At 41.9% G+C, this 27,202-nt stretch overlaps 1 protein-coding gene across 3 annotated transcripts in view; it reads right to left on the bottom strand.

The window, feature by feature from the left end:
* Nucleotides 1-27,202, bottom strand: part of FIRRM (FIGNL1 interacting regulator of recombination and mitosis) — a 215,541-nt gene that overhangs the window by 107,976 nt on the left and 80,363 nt on the right. For all 3 annotated transcript variants that reach the window (XM_075182744.1, XM_075182745.1, XM_075182743.1), the window contains exons 9-11: nucleotides 24,662-24,742; nucleotides 8,251-8,315; nucleotides 3,769-3,917 (exon numbers count right to left, since the gene is read on the bottom strand). In XM_075182744.1, the coding sequence (XP_075038845.1) occupies nucleotides 3,769-3,917; nucleotides 8,251-8,315; nucleotides 24,662-24,742 (295 nt within the window). The remainder of the gene's footprint in view (nucleotides 1-3,768; nucleotides 3,918-8,250; nucleotides 8,316-24,661; nucleotides 24,743-27,202) is intronic.

The following is a 27,202-nucleotide window of genomic DNA, read 5'->3' on the forward strand; positions in this document are numbered from 1 at the left end:
AATCCAAAACCCTCCTTCTTACACCAATCTTTTAGCCACACATTAATCTCCCTAATCTCCCGCTGCCTCCCTGGACTAGCGCGTGGCACAGGTGGTATTTCTGAAAATACTACCTTGGATGTCCTTGCCTTAAGTTTGCGACCTATGTCCCTGAAATCATTCTTTAGGACACCCCTTCTCCCTCCAACTCGGTCATTGGTGCCAACATGCACCAAAACCGCTGGGTTATTCCCAGCCCCTCCCAACAATCTGTCCACCCGACTTGCAATATGCCGAGCCCGAGCACCCGGGAGACAACACACACGGTCCCGGTAACAGATTGCCCTATCTACCTTCCTAATAATTAAATCGCCTACCACCACAATCTGCCTGGGTCCCTGAGTAACTTTGGTCCCCTCTATGCTGGAGAGACCATTACCCTGGTTGCTAGAGGAAGCAGTGTCATCCATCGCCACCAATTCTGAACTGCCTTCCACAGTATTTTCATCCAATCTGGCAAATCTGCTGGGATTGCTTAGCTCAGAGCTGGCCTGCCTTTTCCTCCCTCTGCTACCCCTAGTAACTGTTACCCAGCTGCCTACCTGTGCATCCTCCTCTGTCTCTGCTCCACCCTGCTCAGATAACGCATCAACGGTGAGCTGTAAACTCTGCTCCAGGTTGGCAATATCTCTCAATGTTGCAATGGTCTGCTTTAGATCAGTTACCTGGGCTTCCAAAGAGACCAGTTGCTAACATTTCTCAGAGGTATAAACCTTGTAACACTTGATCCAAGTGTGCATACATATGACAAGATATGCATTGAGTGAGATCATCAAGCCTGCTACTACTCATCTAACCTAGCTAACCTAACTTCTTATAGCCTACAGTGAACTTGAGAGTACTAACCTTTGCTAGCCACTTAGCAGATTAAACCCCTTCCTGGATTCAACTCCTTACTGGATCTAACTCCACACTTTAAACAAACAGCACTTGAAATCAGACAGCAGTGAAATCACAAGCTCAATGAAATCGCTTACTACCTCCTGTTAAATAGGTGCTTGACAGTGTAAGTTTTATTGCACAAGTTAATCAGACTCAACATCTACTGGGTCATTCCATGTCAGTTCAAAAAGGGGTGTCCACCACCCATCTCAGATTTGTTAGAATTTTTTTCAGTTGAGAGGATGTCAAAACAACTATTTCTGCCAAATATCTCAACTGTCTGACAATTCGTTGATTAAATATTGATTTTTCAATTTATTAAATAATTTACTCATCGCAGCTTCTTTATCCAGTTTTTTTAAGTTTCACGGGTGTTTATTAAGGAATCACCACAAAATTTGGACCCGTAAGGTAACTCTTCCTCCCGAATCCAAAAATCGAAACCAAAATACTTTATCTGCCTCAAGTTTTGCGTTACGGCAAAAACGCACGTTTTTCGAATAGAATTAAAAACGCTAGGTTAAATCAATATTAGGGATCCCATTTTGGGGGGGATGTTTAAAAAAAGGAATACATTACTACTACAAAAAAATCAGCAGGGTACTGTTTCCTAGTAGAGAAAAAAAAATAATGAAGTTGATGCTCGATTACTGTTGTACCGCATACATAATTAACACAAGAAACCATGACATTTTAAATCTTTAACATAACTTTAGTCCATAACTGAAGTTGAGGCAACAATTTCATTATTTTTCCCTTGTTTGGAACTTGTTGTTACGGTCTGTAATTTTCCTTAAAGTGTCAGCAGAAAGTGGATACTGCCTTCCAGTATTTCCTTGGATAGTAGGCACTTCCGTTACACAAAGGACGTGAATAAAAGGAAGAAAACTCTCTTGAAGGCCAGGACAGCACATTTGTTGATTGGTTTCGTTTCATGAAGTGTACCAGAACATCTTGTTCCTTCTCATTACATTAAATGATATACCCAATATACCACATATTATCATACACTGTTGCTATGTATGTTCCAGGTTGCAGATCACTTTTGTCTACATTTTTTGTGACTGTGGTCATAGTGACACTAACTCTGGTTCCTGCTGTCTTTATGTCGTCTGATGACAATTGTTATATGTGTAGCTCATCATTACTAATAGGCCAAAATCTTTGATAAGAACGTGTTCCTGCCACAGTCTTTGCTGTTTCTAGACGGCTATGACATTAAATTCTTCTGCAGTCTGCTTAATTGTCCAGCTGTTAGGTGCTAGAGTTAATATTGATGAAGCTGACAGTCACCATGTTCTTTGGCCCATTTCAGTGACATAACTTTATACTTTTTCTGGCTCCTTTTTTGTGAGACAAGAAAGGATTACAGCATGTTTTCTGAAATTCTACATATCTTAGCAGCAGAAGCTTTTCATGATGATAGCAGACCTAGGTTCCGGGATCATTGGTTACTGCATTTGAAACTTCAGTTCTCAGAATCAAAAGTTATTTTTCTTCATCTGTAAAGTGGTCCCAGCTATGCAATCCATTGGATTCTGAGTAGACAGTAGTATGGCAGTCCGTATTTAAAAGAATACCAAATGTGCACTTTTCATGAGCAGCTGCCATGATTGACTATCTTTCTGTGTCTCCCTCTCTTTCTCTGGAAAGTTTCCGTTTTGGTTTCTCTAAAGGGAATCCCCTTCCCATCAGTGTCTGTTTGTTTCATTTCCTGTATGAGAGTTTCATTCCATTGCCTCAGTTTAGTTCACTTTTTTGGTATGTTTTTTCCACAATGTGTAAATTATGTATGCTGTACAGCAGTAATCGAGCATCAACTTCATTTTTTTTTCTCCACTATGAAACAGAGTACCCTGCTGATTTATTGTGGTATTAATGTATAAACACCACCCACCCCCCCCCCCCCAAAAAAAATGGGATCTCTAATGTTGATTGAACCTAGTGTTTTTAATTCTACTCGAAAAACGTGCGTTTTTGCCGTAACGCAAAACATGAGGCAGATAAAGTAACTTGGTTTGGATTTTTGAATTCGGGAGGAAGAGTTACGTTAGGAGTCCAAATTTTGTGGTGATTCCTTAATAAACACCCGTGATACTTAAAATAAACTGTATAAAGAAGCCGTGATTAGTAAATTATTTAATAAATTTAAAAATCAATATTTAATCAACTAATTGTCAGACAGTTGAGATATTTGGTAGAAATAGTTGTGTTGACATCCTCTATTAACTAAAAATGTTTCAAACTAATTTGAGATGGGTGGTGGACATTTTTATTTTTTTTGGGTGATCTGATGTGGAATGACCCTACTCCTTGCAGTGGCATATAAACTCAGTGGCCACACTTCTAACAAAAGTTGCATTTAAGCGAAATATAATTGAGTGTTATTCTGTTCTTTACACTACAAATGTTACTGGGATTAGCCTAACTGAAAACATTCTACTTGTCTATATGCAATTAACATATGACTTGGGTGTACAGTGTCATCAGAATTAGTGGCATTTTACACACTGTACCAGGAGATCCAGCAAAGAATCCAAACCTAAGTGGGACTCAACAATATTTTTGGTAAAAAGAAACTATTAGAACATCTACTTTAAATTCCTCTGAAGTAACAAAGTAATTAAGCATTAATAGAAAATGAGCAAAAAAACAATTCCTTAAAGTGAGCCAACTTTGACTCTATAGAGGGTCCATATTCCTGAATTTACTGAAAGTTTCTGCACACTCTAGTCCAACAACATTGTTAAGCCAATATCTGCTAGAGGAATTTAGGAAACCCACTCTTCTTCTGCCATAAGGAGGGATCAAGAATAAAAAGTATACCTAACAATGCAGTAGTCATACCTTGGAATTCACTCAAAACCACCTTCATAAACGGTGTGAAGGACAAAAGTTGGAGAATAAGTGTCTCAAGAACCACCAGAAACACATTGGCTATTTCATTTTTATGAAGGTCAGAGAAGGACACTGCATGTAGACTTGGTGGAAACTGGCTGAAAAACAAGAACAATTTTAGATAAATAAACTAAAATGTATTTTATATTGACACATGTGGAAGCAACTGAATATGGAAACACTGATAAATACTTTTAACTCTTTGACTCTCATTTTCATAACATCCATGCACTAACTCTCTAAGTATGTCGGAGACCAAACCTAAACTCCTCTCTCCTGTAAAATGCATGATAGATAGGATAGATGTGTAATATATATATATACATACATACATATATATACACACACACACACACACACACACACGCATATATATACATATATACAGATAAGCTGATTTTTATCTGATTTAATGTACGAGCATTACTTTACTAAAGTTGCAGTATTAGGCTTTCCTGCCTTTATTAAAAGGATTTTTTTACTATATTCCATTTGTGATGGTGTCACACTATTGTGATATGTTTGAGATCTAGTTATTCTGGAATCTCTATTGTGAGGAGTCTACATTATATTCATCCCCCCTTGGTCCAGTGATTCAATACAGACGGTATTCAGAGAGAACCATCAGCACTGATACTAAGCTGTCATTTTCTGGATCTTCGGTACGGGACTAATCTATATGTGGAATTTACTTATTATGTCTTACATTTAATGCACTATGTTTGGCGCCCCTTCTCTTTTTGTATTTGTTTAATAGGTTGACATCTGCAGACAGATGTTGAATGTTTTGGGAGCTGCCATCTCATACACTGAGTATAAACCATTTTGATTTTATACTTTTGCACTGTATTTTCATTTTGAAGCGCCTTTCAGCTTGAAATCTTTGGGAGTCATATACGTGTATATAGGTGTAATATATATATATATATATATATATATATATATATATATATATATATATATACACACATATACACATATATATATACACATATACACATATATATACACACACATATACACATATATATACACACACATATACACACACATATACACACACACACACACACACACACACACACACACACACACGTTAACCCGTGCATGATACTCATGCATTCTAGTCAAATCAAGCTACTTAAGTTCTTAAAAAGGTTCTGGTCATGCATTTGGGCCTAGCCCAGGCCTCCTCAGGGGAAGAGCGTTACTTCTCGACGCAAGCGCCCTTTTTAACGTGTGTTCATGAGGTAAAATTACCTCACGAAAATGAGTTTGAGCCCTCAACTCGTAAATTTAGCCTTTACTACCCCTCCCACGGGGGGGGGGAAAGGGGGATGATGGAAGTTAACTGACTTCACTATTCTAATTTATTTGTCAAATAATGTCAGTATACCAAATTTCAGGTCAATTGGATGAGCCCTTTCTGAGAAAATAGTTTTTTCCAGCAGCAGGATGAATTCTGAAGTGTTTCGGGCAATATATTATCTATATTCAGTGAAATGCTTCAGAACTCATTGGACGGTGCTTCACAGTGCAGATGGACAATGACCCGAAGCATATTGCAAAAGCAACCAAAGAGTTTTTAAGGCTAACAAGTGAAATGTTATGCAATGGCCAAGTTAATCACCTGACCTGAATCCGATTGAGCATGCATTTTACTTGAAGACAAAACTGAAGGGAAAATGCCCCAAGAACAAGCAGGAACTGAAGACATTTGCAGTAGAGGCCTGGCAGAGCATCACCAGGGATGAAACCCAGCGTCTGGTGATGTCTATGCGTTCCAGACTTCAGGCTGTAATTGACTGCAAAGGATTTGCAACAGAGTATTAAAAAGTGAAAGTTTAAAGTAGGATTGTTTAGTTTGTCTCATTACTTTTGGTCCCTTAAAAAGTGGGAAGCACATATAGAAACCGTTGTAATATCCTCAAATTAAAGCTGAAAGTCTGCAGTTCAAGCACATCTTGTTTGTTTCATTTCAGATCCATTGTGTTGGTGTATAGAGCCCAAAATATGAGAATTGTGTTGATGTCCCAATATTTATGGACCTGACTGTCTGTGTGTGTGTATATATATATATATATATATATATATATATATACACACACACATATATATATACATATATATATATATATATATACACACATATATATATACATACACACACACACACACACACACACACACATATATACACACACACACACATATACACACATTTATATATCCATAAACTCCAGAAAGTCGCAAGGTGGGGCCTCATGCCTCGGACTTCTTATTCCAATCCACAGATGCTCGAACTAATATTTGGGAAATTCCAAGACAAAGTCAAAACCTTGCACTCTTTGTCATGTTCCTCAAACCAATTGTTGCAGTGTGGCAGGGCCACATACTGACTGATGGCCGTCCATTCTTGCCTAATCAATGCTTGGAGTTTGTCAGAATTTATGGGTTTTTGTTTGTCCACCCACCACTTGAGGATTGACCACAAGTCTTCAATGGGATTAAGGCTCACAATTTTGCCTAAGAACACAGCCATGAATAAAGAATGGTACCAAATCACCACCAAGAGCAACTTCTCCCAACCATCCAAGAACAGTTTAGTGACGAACAATGCGTTTTCCAGCATGATGAAGCACCTTGCCATAAGGCAAAAGTGATAACTAAGGCCCGGGCATGAAAACATCGAAATTTTGGGTCCATCGCCAGGAAACTCCCCAGATCTTAATCCATTGTCCCACAAATTCTAACAAACGCCAAGCATTGGTTAGAAGACAATGGGCGGACAGTCAGTATGTGGCCTGGAAGTTGACTAACAGCATGCCAGAGCGAATTGCAGAGATCTTCAAAAAGAAGGGTCAACAGTGCTGTTAGGGCTCACGCCCCCAGGCATCAACTCCTAGAACCGCTTCAGAGGTCTTCGCCTATAGGAACCGCTTTTCCCATAGTGGTAGATGTGCTCACAGGTACTCTGATGCCCCAGGTACTCTTGTTCTCTAGAAGTAGGAGCTGATACCTGAGAACGTAGCGCAGGTGTTCACAGAGGTGGAGTGAAGATCCCGGCAAGGTATATTTGGTAGCTGGCAAACAGCAGCGTCTAGGTCCAGGCCAGAGTTCTAAAGGTCACAGGCAGTACGGCAGTGTCGAAGTCCAGGCAAAGGGGTCAGGGTCACAGGAAAATCAGCAGCGCCAAATTCAAGCAGGAGGTCTATGTCACAGGCAATCAGAGTCAAAATCCAGGCAAGGTCGGCAACAGAAGAGAGGGAATATCAAATACAGCAACATAGCAGGAAAGTTTGCTAAGTAGCAGGGACTATAACTGACAGGGGAGGATTGCCACTCCCTGCCTATATACTAGCACTGGCCAATGAAAAATGACTGAGGCACAGGGAAGTGTAATTAGCCACCTGGCCAATCCCTAATTTGCGCACGTGCCTGGCTGCCCTGGATGCCGGGACGTGGCGCTACACACAAAGAGCTTCCAGGCCGTGGCCTTGGCAACGGCCGGAAGTTACGTCCCGGTCGTCATGACGACGGCAGGGACGCTGAGCCACGGAGGAGAGCGAGTCGCGGAGGTGCTCGGAGCAGCTGCAGCTCGTGACAGTACTCTTTGCATAAACTCAATGTAGTTGTCAATAAAAGCCTTTGACACTTATGAAATACTTGAAATTTTACTTCAGTATACCATAGCAACATATGACAAAAAGGTCTAAAAACACTGATGCAGCAAACTTTGTGAAAACCAATATTTGTGTCATTCTCATAACTTTTGGCCATGACTGTACTTGATCTGGAACAATGTTTAGGTAGGTGGCACGTGTTAAAGTAACATCCACATGAAGACCATGACCCAAGATTTCCCAGTAGAACATTGTCCAGAGCGTCACACTGCCTCCGTTGACTTGCTTTGTTCCCACAGTGCACCTGTCAATCCAGCGTTAACTTTTCAGCAATTTGTGCTACAGTAGCTCTTCTGAGGGATTGGACCAGGCGGTTAAGCCTTCTCTCCCTGGGCACAACAAAAACCCTTGGAAGCCCACGACCCTGTCACTCGTTCACTTGTTTTCCTACCTTGGGTCACTTGTGATAGGTACGAACTGGGAACACTCCACAATACATGCCATTTTGGAGATGCTCTCACCCAGTCATCTAGCCATCACAATTTAGCTGTTGTCACTAAGATCCTTACAGCCATTTTTCCTGCTTCCAACACATGAACTTCAAGAACTGACTGTTCACTTGCAGCCTAATATATCCCACTTACTGACAGGTGTTATTGTAAAAAGATAAGTGAAGTGAATAACATTCATTGTTCGTGGTTTTAATGTTGTGGCTAATCGGTATGTCAAAATATGAACTGATGCCTCAATCCTCTAGATAGATAGATAGATAGGCTCTTAAATTAAAACAGTCTAATACTGAACTCACCTATGTATCTCAAGATATAACTGATGAAGACGAAAACAGGATCCAGACAAAAGGGGCATAAACTCCTAAAAAAAAACCATAAAAAACAAACAAAAAATGTAAAATACACTTGTTTTAAATTGGTTACCAAATATGTCCTCACATTGTTTCTTAAACAGGCAAAAAAGTGGTCATACTGATTATAGATATGGATAGCACCACTAACTATAATACCCGTTCTATCATGGGGGCAGCTAGAATTGGGGTTCTCCATAATACAGCATATACAAAGAAAAAACAGTGTTCAAACTACTATTAAAGTAATTCTATTGTTTTCAAATAAGCATTGCATAGGCGATTGTATTGTGTTTCCAACGCACAAAGTAATTTATTTTAGCAGATGCAAAGTTTAACAGTTCAATACATGATTATAATATAATACAGTACAGTATAGCCGATACATGAAACCTATTAAAAAGGTTACATTAAAACAGGAAAGTATGAAAACACTGAATACATTACATCTTCCTTATAGGTTTCACTCAGGTTCAATGAATTCAGCCATGCGGTCACATTTTCCAGCTTCCAAGAGAGCTAACAAAAGCCAACATGCTTGTATATACTGTACAGATTACAACTCTTAGTGAGGTCTTCATTGGTCCAGGCTTGATGGCATTCCAGTTCCTTGCAAGTTATAGGTCAGTTCATTCGATCCTTACAAAGGGTGAGGGGAACATCCCCCACCCTATTGTTCCCATGATTAGACTCTGAATGACCAGTTCAAACTGACCTACACAAAAGTATTTAAGAGCATTAATCTCATATTGCTTGTATCTTGCGATCGCTAGATGCGATCGCTATTCCGTCCACATCGGGTTAATGCTGGTGAAATAAGCTTTAATATGAGACCAAACTCTTTATCTTTTAAAACACCTGAACCATAAAAACCTTTACTACAGTATTATATACAAATAAATATACAATCTAATACATTTTACTAATAAATGAATGTGGATTGGAACCTTAATAAATATGAAATATATAAATAACTAAATATGAGAGTGTGAGTGTGTGCGTGCGTATTTTACCACGTGATCGCACCATGCCACGTGTTGCATGGCATACTGATCGCAATTGCACGGTAAAACAATATTAACCAATATATTCTCGTTCATCCAATTAAAGGACTTCGACACCACAATCCCCTATTGAACTTCTATAGTAAAACAATATAATCAAGAATGAGCGCTAATATAATCCAAAAAGCAGCCTAAATCACCATAAAAGGAGCCACCTGCTCCTTACGCAGAGATATAGAACAAAAAATGGTAACTTACAGCGCTGAAAAGTTCACACAAACCGAGCGGCCTAGCAGCATACCTGCTAGGGGGGTATGGGGGAGGGGGGCGGCGCGATTGCCCCGGCACTCGGCTGCTTATACGGTTAAAAGTTTTTAAGAAAAGGGGACGGGGACTAAATCGCCTCCCCCCCCCAATATAAAAAAAAAAATCAAGATCCGTCTCAGAGCCAGTCTTAGACTGACTGTAAGGCTTAGTCTGAAGAACAACCCTGTCTTCATGAAAGATGAGAAACAGAGAACAACAAGATGGAGCCTTCAGCTCAGAAACTCTCCCGACTGTGGAGATGACCAAGTGAAAGGTGGTTTTCAAGATAACTCCACCTAATCAAAAAGCTCTAAAGGAGGCTGCAGGACTGCTATCACCACATTGAGGTCCTAATGCGCCACTGTGGAGATGTTGCACCTGGGGACATGCAGACCTGCAATTCCTGGCACAGACTTGAGCAATGTCTGAAACACATTGTCTGGGAATCACTTAGCTCTAAGGATCATGACTTCAACAGCAATGCCGTTAAAGCCAATGGAGGTAAACTTTGATGAAAAAAAGGTTCCTGACTTCTCAGCCATTCTGCTCCCACCAGCATGCCTCCTGTTTTTACCTTCTTTAGCACTTTTTTTTTTTTTTTTAAACTCTTTGTTACAAGAGGAAACAGCATGGAAAAGTACAAACAGCAAATAAAACAGACGGTTATAAAGGCAACAAGATGTTTCCTCCTATTTTAAATTTTTATACTAGAAGGGAGGGGTAAGAGAGATCAGGGGGGGGAGGGGAATAGAGGGGAAACGGGGGAGAGGGGTTGGGGAGAAGTAAAGGCACGTATATCGCTATACCTATTACAAGGAAATTATAAGCAACCTATCCAGAGATTAATGACCTTAGAAAAACAAACTGCAATATATACTGGTCTCTTACCCACGGGGCACGACATTCAACCTGGAGGATCCGGAGACGGCCCAGAATCTATGTATCATTAGAGGGCGAGAGAGCCAAAGGGGGGTAAACAGCTATGGCTTTCATGTAGATGCCAAGGGGCCCAAACCTTGTATGATTTATTGTGAAGATAGCATGTAATAATCTCAATTGCTTGCTATTAAGGAATTTGGCAGCAGTCAGTATCTGATATATCAGCTTGTTGGAAGGGGCGCTCTCATCAGGGATAGGGCGAAAGAGAAGGAATGACCAGGGATCGTTAGTGACCTGCTGTTCAGATACGGAGTTAATAAGTGCAAGGACCATGTTCCAAAATGAGATTATACGGGTAGCCTTGAGCCTCTCTGGCCACATTTCCGCCAACAGCTCGGAGTAGCAGTGGGAAACATTCTAGACAACCTATCTGGGGTATACTACCACTTATAGTACAATTTGTATACAGTTTCTTTAATAAGTGTGGATATTGAGCTCTTGGCAAGCCCCTCTGAGTCCTCCTCCCAATAAGACTCATCCGGAGGGGGTCCCAGGTCTCTCTCCCATTCCCGTTCGTGCCGCCCTGGAATGTCAAAGGATATCTCTATTAGCCAATTATAAATCCTCAACACCATCCTTTTGGTGAGGGTGGAATGCAAACACATGTGCTCAAAGAGAGTGATGGGCCGAAGAGTGTCAGATGCGGGAAAGGACATAGTGAAATGTCGGACCTGGAAGTATTCAAAGAAGAGCGGGCGGAAAGGTTCAAACTTGTGATGAAGAGCTGACAAAGAGGCCCAAGTTCCGCTGACCACCAGGTCCGAGACCACACATATACATATCCAGAGTTTAAATTGCTGTGACTGGTCAACTGGAGGGAAATGTGGGTTGCTCCAGAGGGGAGTTAGAGGAGAAATAAGGGAGGATAGTTTGTGCACGAGTCCCATAAGGACAAACAAAATTTGAGAAATTGGGAGTGTGGAGGCCCCCTGTGGCCTGTCTAGTCTGGAGAGGCCCCAAAGTGATGAAAAGGAAGGGACTCCCACAAGTCCAACGACGCTACAGTCTGGGATATAAGTAACTGTAACATGGGTCGCCAGGTAATAGAGTTTAACATCTGGAAAGCCTCTTCCGCCCGAGCCCTAGGCTGCTTAAAAACTGCTACCGAGGTTCTAGGGGGCTTGCCACGCCAGACAAATTTGAGGAAAGAAGAATGCAAGTCCCGAAATACAAGATCCGGCACCTTCACCGGGAGAGTCTGGAAGAGAGAGATGTTTAGGGATCAGGTTCATCTTAACATCAATGCTCCTCCCCATCCACGATATGATATATCTCCTCCATATTTCTAGTTCTTTTATGATTTTAATTAGAAGGGAAGAAAAATTTTCTCAGTATAGTTGGTCATGAGAAGAGGTGATATAGACCCCAAAAAACTTGATCTTGTTCACCTGCCAGAGCAAGGCAAAATTGGCCTCTACGGTGCCACGGAGGGGGGGAGGAGCGTGGAGGAGCATGGTCTCAGATTTGATAAAATAAATTTTATAGCCTGAGAGAAGAACATACTCATCTATGAGTCTGTATAGAGCGGGTAGAGAGTTTCTGGGATTCGTAAGAGAAAGAAGTATGTCGTATGCTAAGAGGGAGACCTTGAATTCCCAGGGTCCCACCTACACACCCATTATCAGAGCCTTCTGCCTAATCAATGCCGCCAAAGACTCTATAACCACTGCAAAAATTAAAGGAGATAGGGGGCATCCTTGTCTCGTTCCATTGGAAAGGGAGAAGGGGTCAGATATCGTCCCATTAACCAATACCCTAAGGGTGGGAAAGTTTTAAAGAGCAGATACCCCCATCAGGAATTCATCCGAGAAGCCATACGTTTTCAGAGCGTGAAACATAATGTCCCACGAAATCCGATCGAATGCCTTCTTGACATCCAAAGAGAGCAACAAAGCTGGGAGACGCCTCTAATTAATTATTTGAATTAAATCTATTGCGCGACTGGTAATATCTCTGGCTTGACGGCCTGGAATAAATCCCACCTGATCATAATGGATCAGACCCGGAAGGACTCTAATCAAACAGGTGGCTAGTATTTTTGCATAAATCTTATCAACAACATTAAGGTAGCTCGCACAGTCACTAGGGTCCATCCCCTCCTTGTGTACTATGCGTGCTTCCAACATCGATTTAGGGAATGGGGCTCCTTGCAAGACAGCGTTGAACATGGTGCGGAGGTGGGGGACCAGGGTCTGGGAATTTTTTTTTATAATAGGCCACGGTGAAGCCATCTGGCCTCGGGGTCTTAAGAGGCATTTTGTGCTTTAATTACAGCCAGTATTTCCTCTGACGAGATTTCCTCATTTAGTTGTTGGGCCGAATCGCAGAAGAGAGTGGGGAGGTTCACTTATTTCAGAAATGCCTTTATGGTTTCAGCTGGAGTGGAACATCCAGGGTTTGAGCTATCTAAGTTATGCAAAGCAGAATAAAACGCTCATCCTATATGATCAGGGCTGTAGATGGGGGAGCCCGAGGCCGATTTCAGGGTCATAACGTTTTTTGGGAGGTTTGAGCCCTCAAACAGTTGGCGAAGATCCTGTCTGCTTTGTCTCCATGCTCGTAAAACGTTTGATTCAGCCGCTTCAGGGCCACGGCTGTGGACTCAGAGAGGAGGAAATTAAAATCAGACCGTACTGTCAGGAGTTTGTTTAAAGTAAGTTCATCTGGGTAAAGTTTATGTTGTCGTTCCAGGGTCTCAAGTTGGATAGCTAAGGAAGTGCATTTAGAAATGGCTAGTTTCCTACAGCGTGAGGTCATGATAATCAAATGACCCCGTATCACCACCTTATGGGCTTCCCAGAGGGTCGTGGGGGGCATGTCTGGAAGGCCATTTAGGAGGAAATATTAGTCTTAAAGAGTCTGCAATTCAAGCGTGAGTTGCGGGTCATGCAGGATGGAGTCACTGAGGCGCCAGGTAGCGGGGCAGGGGCGGGAGACTATATCAGTGAGATCAGCAGATATGGGGGGAGTGGTCAGACCAGACCATCGGGTGGATATGAGCTGCCTGAAGTTTCAGGGACAGATCGTGGCTGAGGAAGACCATGTCTATTTGCGAATAAGATCCATGGACCAAAGAATAGAATGTATAGTCTTGGGAGGAGAGTTCTCAAATTCTCCAGGAGTCAAAGAGAAGATGGTGAGAGAGGAGGGACGCCAAGGCTTTGGATTTACGGGACTCCGAAGTGCTGGCGGGGGCAGCCACAGTGGAAAATCTATCAACAGTGTCATCCATTACAGCATTAAAGTCCCTGGCCATAATCACTTCTCCCTGGCGGACCTGAGAGAGCAGGGAGTCTAGGGAGGCAAAAAATGAGCATTGGCTTTGGATCGGGGCATACAAATTAACTAAAGTACACAAGGTATTGTTGCGTTTTCCCACTAGGATCAGGAAGCAACCGTCCAGGTAGGAGTGGGACATCAACATTTCAAACGTTACATGAGAAGCAAAAATGTTGCTACGCCCCGTTTTTTCTGTCTAGAATTGCAAGTATGGAAAGTAAAGGGATACAGTCTAGACTTGAATTCTGGGTGGGAGTGATGAATAAAGTGCGTTTCCTGAAGAAAAACTACATCGGCCATGTGTTGTTTAAGTGTGAGATAGAATGTTGTGCGTTTTTGTGGGCTGTTCAAAACTTTGACGTTCAGGGAGAAAATCCTTAGGAGATAATTGGGCCGCCTCAGGTACTCCAGCGAGGGTCAGACATGCTGGGAGACAAGAAACCGGGTATTCAGTATTAGCATTGTAGTAATAAGTAGAAACAGAATCAAAAAGTGTCTGAGGATAGGAAGAAAGGAAAGGGAAGGACAAGGTTAAAAGGGTGGTAGGGAAGTGAACAGGACCAGTATGTGGGGGCACATCTGGTCCGTGATGCCGGACAGGAAAAGTAAGGGGATGTGCCAATGGCAGGGAAAGGCTGGGCAAGGGCAGTAACCCCATTACTGGAACGTGGTCAGGGATGCAAGTAAAAGTCCTATGGTCCCAACTGCAAGAGGTGGACGACCACACTACCCCCACGACAGGGTCAGGGGAGCTAAAAAGAAAGCTAGTTGGGAGGGGGAATGTTGTGAGGGGTGTGAAATAACTACTATTTTGATCTAGAAATCCAGTCAAACAGCAAGAAATGGGGTAGTAGTAAAACCAATTTCTAGAACAGTAAAAAGGTAACATAGCAAAAACACAGAGAATCAGTGAAAAACAAAGTAAAACCAACAACCTATTTTTAAGGTACATCAGTCCTTCAAGTCTACAGGAGAAGGACTGAAAACCAGCGTCCCGTCGTGTAGAGAGAAGGGACAATGAACAAGATGACTTCTAGTGGGAAAAACACAATAAGTACACATCAAGGCAGTGTAACAGAGGCCGGAGGCTTGGCGGCTCTTGTCACTGTCGCCCACTCAGTAGTCGGGAACTTCCTTGGTGGGGAGGGTGAGACCAGGGAGTCAGGATCTGTGCCTTGGGCCGGGGGGTGAGTGAGGAGAGACGGGGCTGGAAGTCCCACAGTCTCAAGAAGACAGCGTCCGCCATTGTCCAAGCCGAGTGGAGCTTGTTATGGTGCCAGAGGAGAAGACGAAACAGGAATCCCCAGCGGTATCGGATGCTGTTATCTCTGAGAATCATTGTCACTGGTTTTGACTCACTCCTCTTGAGGAGGGTGATCGGGGCAATGTCCTGGTAGATTTGCATGGAAGCATTATTGAATAAGATTGCATCAGATTTACGAAATTCCCGCAGAATCGTCTCCATAGTAGTATAGTAATGACATCTGGGGATGACATTCTGGGGCTGGGAAAGTTCATGAGACCTAGGGCGTAGGGCCAGGGCAAGGAGAGATTGATCTACTTCCTCAAAGATGCCTCTAATGCGCAAATTATTTCGCTGAGCCCTGTTTTCCTGGTCTTCTTGTTGTTCCTGCAGGTGAAGCATATCTTGTTGGAGGTTGTGAAGATCCGCTGCTGTGTCCCAGTGGGAGGAGACGACTTCGTTTATTTTGGTTTCCAGGTGATCCGTCCTATCCCCAATGTCATGCAACTCAGCCTTAAGAGAGCCTATTGCTTTTAGCACTTCAGTTAGGACTGCCTGCACCATACTCCTCCTCTCCTTGACCTCGCAGAACAAAGATTGTAGGTCTTTACGAGTCAGCAGAGAGGAATCCAAGTCATTGGAATCATTGGAGGGAGTTTTGTGACGTGGAGACGAAGCGCTCAGAGTCTTAGCTTCTGTGTAGGCAAATTCCTTAAAGCTCTGAGTAAGGTCTGAACCACCCGTCTTCCTGCCCCCTTTCGGCATGGTTTACTCAGAGCAGGTGTCACAAATAGATCAGACAGGATGTTCCGTTGTGAAAGATTCTGTGTATAGGATAGAAGAGAAGACAGTGTCACAATATTCCAGGTTAGGACCCTGGCCCGTGGGCCGTCACAGTTTAGTCCATATTGCTGGTCACATTAAATCAGAACTGTGCTCAGCTGCATAGACATCCGGAATAACAGTAGTAGAAAAGATGTTGTCTAATAGTATATAGATTGTGTGGCTGTGGCAGTGATCAAAAGGTGTAGTATCACTAAACGGCCACTAGATAGCAGCAGAGCCACAATTAGAAATTGAGTCGGCAATCAGAACTATACAAATTTGTCATACATTCAAGCCGGGCGATTACAAGAAATACTCACAGCAGAGAGATGTTGGTGAGCGCCATACATGTGAGCCAGAGGTAAAGTCCTAGTGAGGCTCAGCCGAACAGGATTCTCAGAGTGGGAGTCCACAGCCTCCCCCTGCAGATTGAGGCAGGAGGAGGAGACCCTGTTAAAAGCTGTAATCAGTCTACAATCTTCACCGCAATCCAGCTGTCACCCAAAAGCAGTTGGGGAGAGGGGTCTGGGGGGTGCGCTGCTCCACATATTATAATCGGAAGGTCTGAGGGGAGGGACCGCTCCAGCTGTAAGATGGCATCCGGCAGGTCCCAAAATCAAGGCTACGGCTTTCCAGCGCTGGTAAGGCCTCAGGAATGCCAAGTGAGCCAGGTGCCCCCCAAACACCCCAGAACACGTCTGGGCCTCAGCGGAAGGTGTCGGTGGAGGAGGGAGGTGTTTTATGGGAGGGCTGGCAGAGTTGGAGACGGCAGGGAGCCTAAAACAGAGTTGAGTTCCACAGAGCTCTAACAAAGCATGGCTGACCGAGATGGCTGCCAGACCACGCCCCGCTTCTTTAGCACTTTTGATTGAGGTATATAATAAAAATACTCACAAAGGTTAAGGTAACAAAAAGAAAAATAATAATGAAATATAGTGTTAAAATTATTCAAGCAAGTTTCTATAAAAAGAAAAAATTTCTGTGCTGGAGAAAGCTGAAAATTTGGACAAAACTTCACTAACCAAGTGATCCCTAGTCTGATTAAAAACACAAAAAACTGTGGTGCTTTAAGCCTTTCCCACTTAGTCCCCTCCCACCTATGGTTGCTCAGAAGAGCAGTGTATATGCTAATAGAAGGGTCTACGCTCCTGGGTGTAAAACACAGTATATCCAAAAATATGTAGAAACATTTATACTGTAACTTTCCTCACAAAAACCACAGAATCATAATTTTACTTCAATGAACAAAGCAGGAAATTAACTCTGTAGATATGACGCATTACTATAAAATATAAATTATTTGGACCAATACTTAATTTCTATGTTTGCTATTAAGATGATCACTAAACTCGGAATATTTGATGTATCTATGCGTCCAGATTATACATACATGCAGACATTGATGTATGAATTATTAACTTTATATCTTTGATGTATTTCCCTTTACTATATGACACATACAGACTTCAGTGACCACACAAAGACTTAGAACTTGTAACATTATACTTTATCTTCTAGGCCAATTTAAACTTGTACCAGAGACATCCTGTCTGTCTGATTAAGATACCCTCGGAAATGTGTCAGGATACTGGCACTAAAGCAGTACCAAATCTTTGAAGTCAATTAGAATTTAATTAACCCCTTCTGTACTTGCCAACAGTGAGTTACCGCAATGCATCTTTTAACCCTTAATTATGTTATAATAATGACAGTTTTGTTGAAGAGTATTTTGCCAGAGTCCCATGCCCATGATGCATATGTTTGTTTTTACCATTGGGAGTCAAACTCAAATATGTGTCACTTATTTTTATTACCAACAGATGCAATGCAAACCAAATTTTCAACCTTACTAATCTAGTAACTACAACAGCACTATTAAATCTATGGCAGCATGGCGCCAATAATAATATCTTGCAAAAAAGCAAGGTAATTAGCCTAGCTACTATGACAAAATGCCTAATGACTTCACATGGGATTTCCTGTATAAATACTGAAATGTGCAATTGTAGAAACTGTGCTCGTATTCCTCATGGGGCTATGAGCCGATCAAAGCGGGATGGAGGAGGAGTTCTTATCTTAGTAATTACACTGAAAAAAGAAGATTTTTGTACTTACGTTAAATCTCTTTCTGCGATTCCATCTGGGGGACACTGCTACCATGGGGGTTGTATGAGGGCACATGGAGTTGGAACTTAAATAGTTAACAACTAAGTTTGCTGCTGACTCCTCCCCTCTGCAATCCCACAGACCTCAGTAATACTAAGTCCCAAGAAAAAGGCTCAACAACACAACTAACTGTAGAACAGCAAAAGGGAGGGAATGCAGTGTCCCCCATGGGGACCTTCTAAAGTAGCCCCTAAGGGAGGGAATTCTCTGGTCTACTAGCCCGCAAAACATTGCGTCCGCAAAAATGTTGAACTGGCAAAACCTCGTAAAGGTATGAACTGAGGACCAGGTCGCCACCCTACCCAGCTGCTCTGCAGACGCTCCATGGCGAGCAGCCAAGGAAGCCCCCACCGAACAGGTAGGTTGCACCATGAGAACCTGAGGCACAGGTAGATTTCTACACACATAAGCAAGCTCAATCATAGATCTGATCCGACGAGCAATGGTCTGCTTGGTGGATGGCCAACCTCTCCTATGAAATTCGTAAAGAACAAAAAGAGAGTCAGTCCTGCAACCAGCAGAAGTTCTGTCCACATAAACCCGTAAAGTCCGGACCACGTCCAGACTAACAGAGGAAGAAGGCCCAGAAGGAGCAATCTCTTCTCTAAAGGCCGGAACCACTATCTCATGATTTAAATAAAAACCAGGAACCAGGAACAGTAGGTACAGTCCATAAAAACTGGCAAAGGTGACCAGTACTACTACACTTACCCCTGAGGAAGCCCATCGGTCTTTAACCACGGCCAAAACGCGTTGGATTTATCGGCATATACCTGTACAACATCACCAGGATGTAACATATTTCTAGCATGCTAGAACTTCTTATTAGCTCACAATAGTCCTACGGCAGCAAGAAAGCGGATCAGGTTCATGACTAACTATTGCAGTAGTATTTTTTTTATACTGCAGGAACAGTGAACGTAGTTATATATTGCAGTAGAAATTCCTTTTTACTGCAGGAACAGTGAACGTAGTTAGATATTGCAGTAGGAATTCCTTTTTACTGCAGGAACATTGAACGTAGTTAGATATTGCAGTACTAATTTTTTTATACTGCAGGAACAGTGAACGTAGTTAGATATTGCTAATTTTTTTATACTTTTTTTATATATTTTTTTATAAAAATGTTTATCATTTTTTTATACCAATGGACTTAGAAGGACAGAGCACAGGACACAGCACCACTGGACTCAGCAGGACAGAGCACTGGACAAAGCACCACTGGACTCAGCAGGACAGAGCACAGGACACAGCACCACTGGACTCAGCAGGACAGAGCACAGGACACAGCACCACTGGACTCAGCAGGACAGAGCACAGGACACAGAACCACTGGACTCAGCAGGACAGAGCACTGGACAAAGCACCACTGGACTCAGCAGGACAGAGCACAGGACACAGCACCACTGGACTCAGCAGGACAGAGCACAGGACACAGCACCACTGGACTCAGCAGGACAGAGCACAGGACACAGCACCACTGGACTCAGCAGGACAGAGCACAGGACACAGCACCACTAACAAAACCCAACCTCCCGCTTCCCTGATCAATGCCCGAGTGAAGATGGCGGCGGCAAGCGGGGAATTTATAGAATCCGAGTATCGCGAGATCCGACGGCGGGATTTGGACTCATAGCCTCGTTTTTCTCAGCGGCGTAAATACCCGAACAGTGCTCGTATCGCCCTCGGATCCGCACTGTTCGGGTGGGCTCGGATTGCGATAATCCGAGTCCGCTCATCGTTACCTCCGAAATAGAATTTGACTGCGGGAGTTCCAACCACATCCACCTGCAACTGGGAAGGAAAATACACACCCGCATCACAGTAGGAGTTCTTTCTCTTTGGAATGGACCACAGCGCCGGCTTCTGTTATGTAAGTTTTTCTCTGTTTGAACGTCTCTTTTTTTCCACTTCTGCATGACATCTGGACCCTTGAAGTATCAGAACTTTATGTTTGATAGAACTGCACCTTCACCCAATAACATTATCACTCTCCTTTCTCCGCTACTATATGGAACTTTGGTTTCAGCGGGACAGGGTGTTGTTTGTATCGGGCTCCGAACAGTTTAACCTTTACGAGTTTATCACTATGTGAAACGATTCAACTGCCATATTACATCATATGTGCTTACTTATGCATTATTGCATTCTGCTTACGATCTCTGCTATATCCAGCGGGACAGACCACTGTCTCTATTGGTATTTAAGCAATATATGTGCTCACTTGTGCATCACTGCATTCTGCTTACGATTTTTGCTATATCCAGCGGGACAGACCATTGTCTCTATTGTTATTTAAGCATGTATCCAGTATTTGTTCATGTGAACCAATCGATTTGTTATGTACTTACTTGAGTACACTTAAATATTTGTATTATTGTGTTAATTTTATCACATCTGTTCCGGCCGGAAAGTGCTACATCTACGTGTATTACATCTATTGTGTACCATCTTATTAAAATTTCCCTCTCTTTTACATTACCCAGCGCCCAGAACCTATTTCTATATTTATAACAGTACTATGAACCGTCCTATTCTCATGGAACACCAGATAAAGACCCCTACGGGACAAGGCTCCAAGCTCCGACACACGTTGAGCAGATGCAATGGCCAGCAAAAACACCACCTTCCACGTCAAGAAACGCAGATCAGTCGACTTCAGGGGTTCGAATAGAGGCCGCTGAAGAACCTCAATAACAAAGTTCAAATCCCTCGGGGCCAACGGAGGAACGTTGGGAGGCTGAATATAAATAACCCCCTGAAGGAAAGTACAAACGTCAGGGAGGAAAGCCAACTGGCACGGAAAGAAAATAGAAAGCGCAGAGACCTGAACCTTCAAAGAACTCAGTCTTAGTCCCATCTCTAACCCATCATGAAGAAAGACCAGAAAACGGCTAATCTGAAAAAGGTAGGGTTATGACACTTCTTCCCTACAGTACATAGATCCTCCACACCAAGCATTTATGAGGGTCTCCACTAATCTGGAAGAGAACCTCCTCGACCGCCAGAGGTTGGCTTCAACAGCCACGCCATTAAAGCCAGCCGAGGTAAGTCCGGATGGTGTAAATGGTTCTTGACTGAAAAGATCGGGCCTGAGAGGAAAAGCCCAGCCTGACTCCTCCACTAGAATCTGAGCCAACCGAGCCAATTCGGTGCCACTAGAATGATCGGAAAACCTTCCAACAGTACTCGCCTTAGGACCCGAGGAATCATCGGAATTGGTGGACAGTGATATCCTAAACCGGAGTCCCACCTCATGGACATTACCTCCACAGCCAGAGAAACTATGGTTCTTGCACAGCATCTTGGAACCCAGTGATTGTGTCTGGATGCCATCAGATCCAGATCTGGCAGGCCCATTTCCAAACTTACTCCTGAAACACCTGAGCATGCAGTTCCCATTCTCCCGGAAGGATTGCATGACTGCTGAGATAATCCGCTTCTAGTTGTTCACTCCGGGAATAAACACTGCCGAAATCGCTGGAACAAATTTCTCCACCCACAAGACGACCTGTTCCGCTACATGCATAGCTTCTGCACTTCTTGTTCCTCCTTGGCAATTTACATATGCCACTGCAGTGACATTGAAGGATTGGAGGTGGACTGGTTTTCCTTGAAGGAGAGACTGAGCTCCCTGGAGGGCTAACAGCATGGCTCTTAGCTCGAGAACATCTATGGGCCGAAGCGCCTCCCTGTCTTTCCAAAGACCCTGGAGACGAAGCTGGAGAACAAAAGCTCCCTAGCCTTTCAGACTGGCATCTGTGGTCATAAGAATAAAAGACCACAGGACAAAAGATCGGCCCATCATCAGAAGCTCTTGAACTAGCCACCATTTCAGAGGTTGATAAGTCTCCCTGGAGAGTCTGATTCGTTGGGTCACCAGATGAAAAAGGGGGATACAACCAATGTCTTAGTAGATTCCACTGGAACGTACGAGAGTTGAAATTACTGTATGGGAGGGTTTCGAACATAGATACCATCAATCTTAGAAACCCCATGCCCAAGCGCATGGAAGGACCAGGGTGACTCGGGATTAACCGTACAGAGTTGTAAAATCTTCTGAAAATTGGTGTTCATTATTAATCCTAGAAACCTCACCCTCTGTGAGGGCATCAACTGGGATCTGGAATAGTTGATTATCCAACCGTTTCGCTCCAGAATTCAAATAGACCGGGTCAGATGCTAAGTCTTCGAGGAGAAAATAGTCCTAATGCAGAATAATGTTCTCTCCCAAGGCATGTAAATGTTCTGCCATTACCACCATAATCATTGTGAAAACTCACATACAACCCCCATGGTAGCAGTATCCCCCAGAGTGGATGAAGGAGAAATATCAATAATGAATTTGGCAGTACGGTGGCTAATTGGTTAGCACTTCTGCCTTACAGCACTGGGGTCATTAGTTCTATTCCCGACCATGGCCCTATGTGTGAGGAGTTTGTATGTTCTTCCCGTGTTTGTGAGGGTTTCCTCCGGGTGCTCCGGTTTCCTCCCACACTCCAAAAACATAGTGGTAGGTTAATTAGCTGCTAACAAATTGTCCCTAGTCTGTGTCTGTTAGGGAATTTAGACCATAAGCCCCAATGGGGCAGGGAATGATGTGAGTTCTCTGTACAGCGCTGCGAAATTAGTGGCGCTATATAAATAGATGGTGATGATGAAGATGATAATGAATTGCTCAGAGCAAATACGGAGAAATCCAGTGGCAGCTAAGAGACCTCTAGGATGCACTTAAGGACCTTGAGTCTAAGCAGAAACCTGAAAGGATGTGGACATTAGACTACATTACTTTCATTAGAAAGATGCCTTGCTGTTAGGTTCAGGAGAGACATGTGTTACAATAGACTGAACCTCTGTCAAAGCATTTGCTGAAATCCTAATTTAACTAGTAGCAATTGCCCACTCATATTCATTGATAAGATGTGCTATACAAGTTAAATATTTGTTCTATTCAAAACAATTTGTTCTGACAAACAAACAATAACTGAAGTAGTAATAGTGTAAACAAACTATATGGAAATTTACCAAATTAAAAAATAATTAAAAAATCCTTATGTGAAAATCACATGTGATGTGTAATATCAAATGAAAGATGTGGTGAAATGTGTAGAAATGGACGTCAATGAGACCCAGATGTGCAAGCCAATTGAACAGAAGAAAAACTTGCTGTCCTATGCAACCTGTCTCTATGAGACTTTTTGTGGACTAACGTCACTTTTCATGATTTTATAAAATGTTTGTGCACTATGTTACTTATTTAGAAAAAAATATATAGGTAATAAAATATTTAACAGACCACAGACGCTAAATACTGGACTAATTCTTACAAAGGGGACTCCATGAGATCAAAAGATCTGTGGGAAGATGACAGTCAAACATTTATTTAATAGCTTTCGCACCTAATCATAGGTGACTGGTACACCACTATAATAGCACCAATATTGCTAGTGATTCATATTCATATACATTATGCATTTTCTATTCTGTTTAGGTATTATATCTGTGCTGGATCATTACAGACACTGCATTGAGTCATCCACCAGAGCTAGCATGTGACTAAGATACTGGGAGAGTTCAGCTCAAATTGTTGGATCTGTAGTGAGAGGCATGCCTTAGACAGGGACTGTACATTTTATTCTTCCTCTTGTGGCTCTTTCTAGCATAGAGACTTTTTACTAAAGCAGTGTTAGTTCACATGGTGTACACAATATTACTTGATCACTTATGAAGGTAGTTCAATGGAAACCTAACCATTCCCTTCTACTACAAACAGCCTATTGAAAGGTGAAATCTCTCGGAATCTCCGAGGCTGTTCACGTAGTTAAAGAGTACACAGCAAAGACTGTGGTGGTAGATGAGAGATCTAAACAAAGTTTAGACAGCCATTCATGTTAAAAAGAGAAACAGACATTCAACTTGCTCTGCAAGACGAGACCTGGCAGGGATTGTGGAGGGACTCGTCCAGAACTTACATATGTGTAATTGTGAAACATGATACTATATCTCTTTATGATCGGCGTTTTTCGGAACACTTAAGCATTTTAGGAAATAGTTGCAGATGTGCTATCAGAAGTACTAGTGAGGCTGAAACCAGCAATACCCTAGTCTCTCCCGAAGACCAGGGGACTACAAGATCACATTTTTGAACGCCATTGGAGGAAAGTAATTCTACTTAAGGTGGGTGTTTTAATCAAGAACAATTACTGGATCTGTGATCAATTAGATGTCACGCGATTGCGAAAGCTTATCATTTTGAGTGGTTGCTGTCTTTACATTGAACTTTCAAAAGGTTGTAAACATAGAACACATATCAACAAATCAGATATTTTGGTAATCTTAGTTCAGTTTCTAAAAGCCAATATCGGCTTGGTTATTATGGGATATATCACATCATTGCATCTTGTAATATGTTATTAAGGAAAGCTTATTGTGTACTCTGCAATACATAGGGCTGTAATATAAGTTTAAAGGTGAGCAATAGTATGAGCACATACCCTAAATATAAAGAGATAAAATTAATGTAAAAACGTGCAATGAATTAAAAAGATGATCCAGACAAACTGAATACTGCATTTGAATGTGCATGTATGCTTACCTTCGTGTAATGCAGGAGTGAATTACCAAGGAACCGACATAACTTTAGTGTTTTCTGGAATAACCGTTGATCTGCATTTTCCTGACCAAAATAAAAAGAGTGATGTTTAGCTGTATTACTTCAAATCGAACAAAATCACTACTAAAGGTGTTTGTCCATACTGAAAAATTAAACATTAAAAAATAATGATTTAAGATATAAAAAAAGTGAAAAAAAAAAAAAGTTAGAGGCCTATACTGATGTCTTAAAATACTTTATTTTTATTCTTTTAGCAATTATTGGCTTGCCACTGCTAACATGTTACTTCTTAAGACACTTGAAGCATTGCTGTGATAATCAGTGATTGCATCAACGCTTGGTCGCATATATATTACCCTGTATTTTAGTTAAGGGACTCCTTTTCAAAAATGATGGGATCCCTTTCTTTGCAGATGGCCATCAACAGATAGCTTGGGAGTCGGAATCATTACGTGAGCGACATTAATTTTTCTATATACTACATGTCACCCAATAAGGTATGGAATTTGTTCTTTTATAGTCTTTTCTAATTTTAGAACAGAGTTCCTGGATGATAGTTGTAAATACTTTAAATAAAAATCATGCAAGATTATCTCTTTTTTTAAATGAAAAAAAAAAAAAAGACGCGTTCTCCATCTACACACCATGTTCATTGGGATATAGGAACCCCAAGTCATAATAGATGGGACGAGGAGTTGCATTGTAGTCTTTGCTGTCTGATCTTTCTTATGCTTGATGTCCATATTTTGTAGGGATGTGCACTGGCCACTTTTGGTGTCTCGCGTTTTGTGTTTTGGATTCGGATTTGCTTGAGGTTTTGGGTTTGGATTTGTTTCGCAAAACACCTGACGAAAGGTTTTGGTTCGGATTTAAGGTTTTGGATTCGGATTTATTTTGAAAAAAACATAAAAAGTGTTAAAATCAAGTTTTTTTGTTTATTTTCACTCCTACGCTATTATTAACCTCAATAACATTCAAGAACAATCATTTCCACTAATTCCCAGTCTATTCTGCAGAATCAGTGAACTTTGTAATATTGCAGTACCAATGGACTTATACTGCAGGATTGTTTTTGGATATTTTTTTTTAATTTCTTTTTTTTTATAACTTTTTTAAAAATTTTCGAAGTGTGCTGGGCTGGGCTGTGTCCTTCTAAGGGCATTGTTATTTCCCCAGCACAGCACAGCACAGCACGAGATATAGCAGGACAGAGGACCACCTAACACACCCTCCCTCTACCCTGATCAATGCCCGAGTGAAGATGGCGGCGACTAGCGGGGAATTTATAGGATCCGAGTATCGCGAGATCCGACAGCGGGATTATGACTCAGAGCCTCGGTTTCAGTTTTGCAATTGGCGGGAATACCCGGATCTGTCTCGGATCGGCAACGTTCGGGTGGGCTCGGATTTCAGATAGCCGAGCCCGCTCATCTCTAATATTTTGCAACAAAGACAACAGTGATGTTTAAGTAGCTCCTTATCACTCAGCGCCAGTGTCAATCTTCCTATGCAGTGCATTGCTCCACTGTCATTACCCTCACTAGACTCCTTCCTCCACAGGTAGATTTCCCGACAGGTCACCATAAGCACACAGCTTTCAAACTCATTGCAGTGAGTGACATAAAAAAATTTATGGCACAAATGGTTCTTTACTCGTTCTAATATGATATTGTAATATGTCAGATTATAATTCGTATAGGTTTGAAATACATTTCACATTTACCTATTGGTAGACTCACATTTCAGAAACGTTCTGCTGCATTGGCTGCAACCCCTTTAGATGAGTAGAGGCAGTAGCATTTACATTTGCACAAAAATGTGGACAATGCAGGTACTTGATTAAAATTGTGAATTATTGTAAATTGTGACAGTTAAATTTCCTTGTGGAAGCAGCATCCCTGGAAAAAAATTGTTCAGCTTAATATTAATAGCTATTAGTCTGCTCCAAAAAATTATAATCTCCAATAACTAAGACCAATGTTAAGGTTAAAAAAAATTTCGGAGAAGCTGTTGTCACTAGCAAAGGCTGCATTAACTTAACTTTCACAATTTTACATTAATTCACAATTTTAAGCTGCACCTCCTACTAATTTGAAGGTCATTTAGCAGATCATTTCAGTTGCAGACAGAATACAAACCATCCTGAACTGAAGGAGGAAACTGTTTAACACTCTCCTCCAGCAATGTCGAAAAAAAGATTGTTTAATGAAATATGGAATTTCCATAGCTGAAATATAAATATGCCAAAATGTTTTGCAAAACATGATGCAAAGCAAAGATGGAAACAAATTTACGAGTGGCTGTAAGATTTCTCAACACTCCACTTTGCAGAGGCATGTAAATGTCTAAGGTAAGAATGATGCACCTGGTCAGCAATTGAAAGTGATTTCCATTGTAAAAGAACAAAAGGTATTTAGAGACCATATGGAAAAAAGCTTCCAATAGAGATGGAAATGAAGATAGACAATTAAGCACTATTTACTGAATGGTCAAGGGACAAGATGCAGAGTTTACATTTTGGTC

This window comes from Mixophyes fleayi, chromosome 8 (assembly GCF_038048845.1).
Source record: "Mixophyes fleayi isolate aMixFle1 chromosome 8, aMixFle1.hap1, whole genome shotgun sequence".
Taxonomy (NCBI): domain Eukaryota; kingdom Metazoa; phylum Chordata; class Amphibia; order Anura; family Limnodynastidae; genus Mixophyes; species Mixophyes fleayi.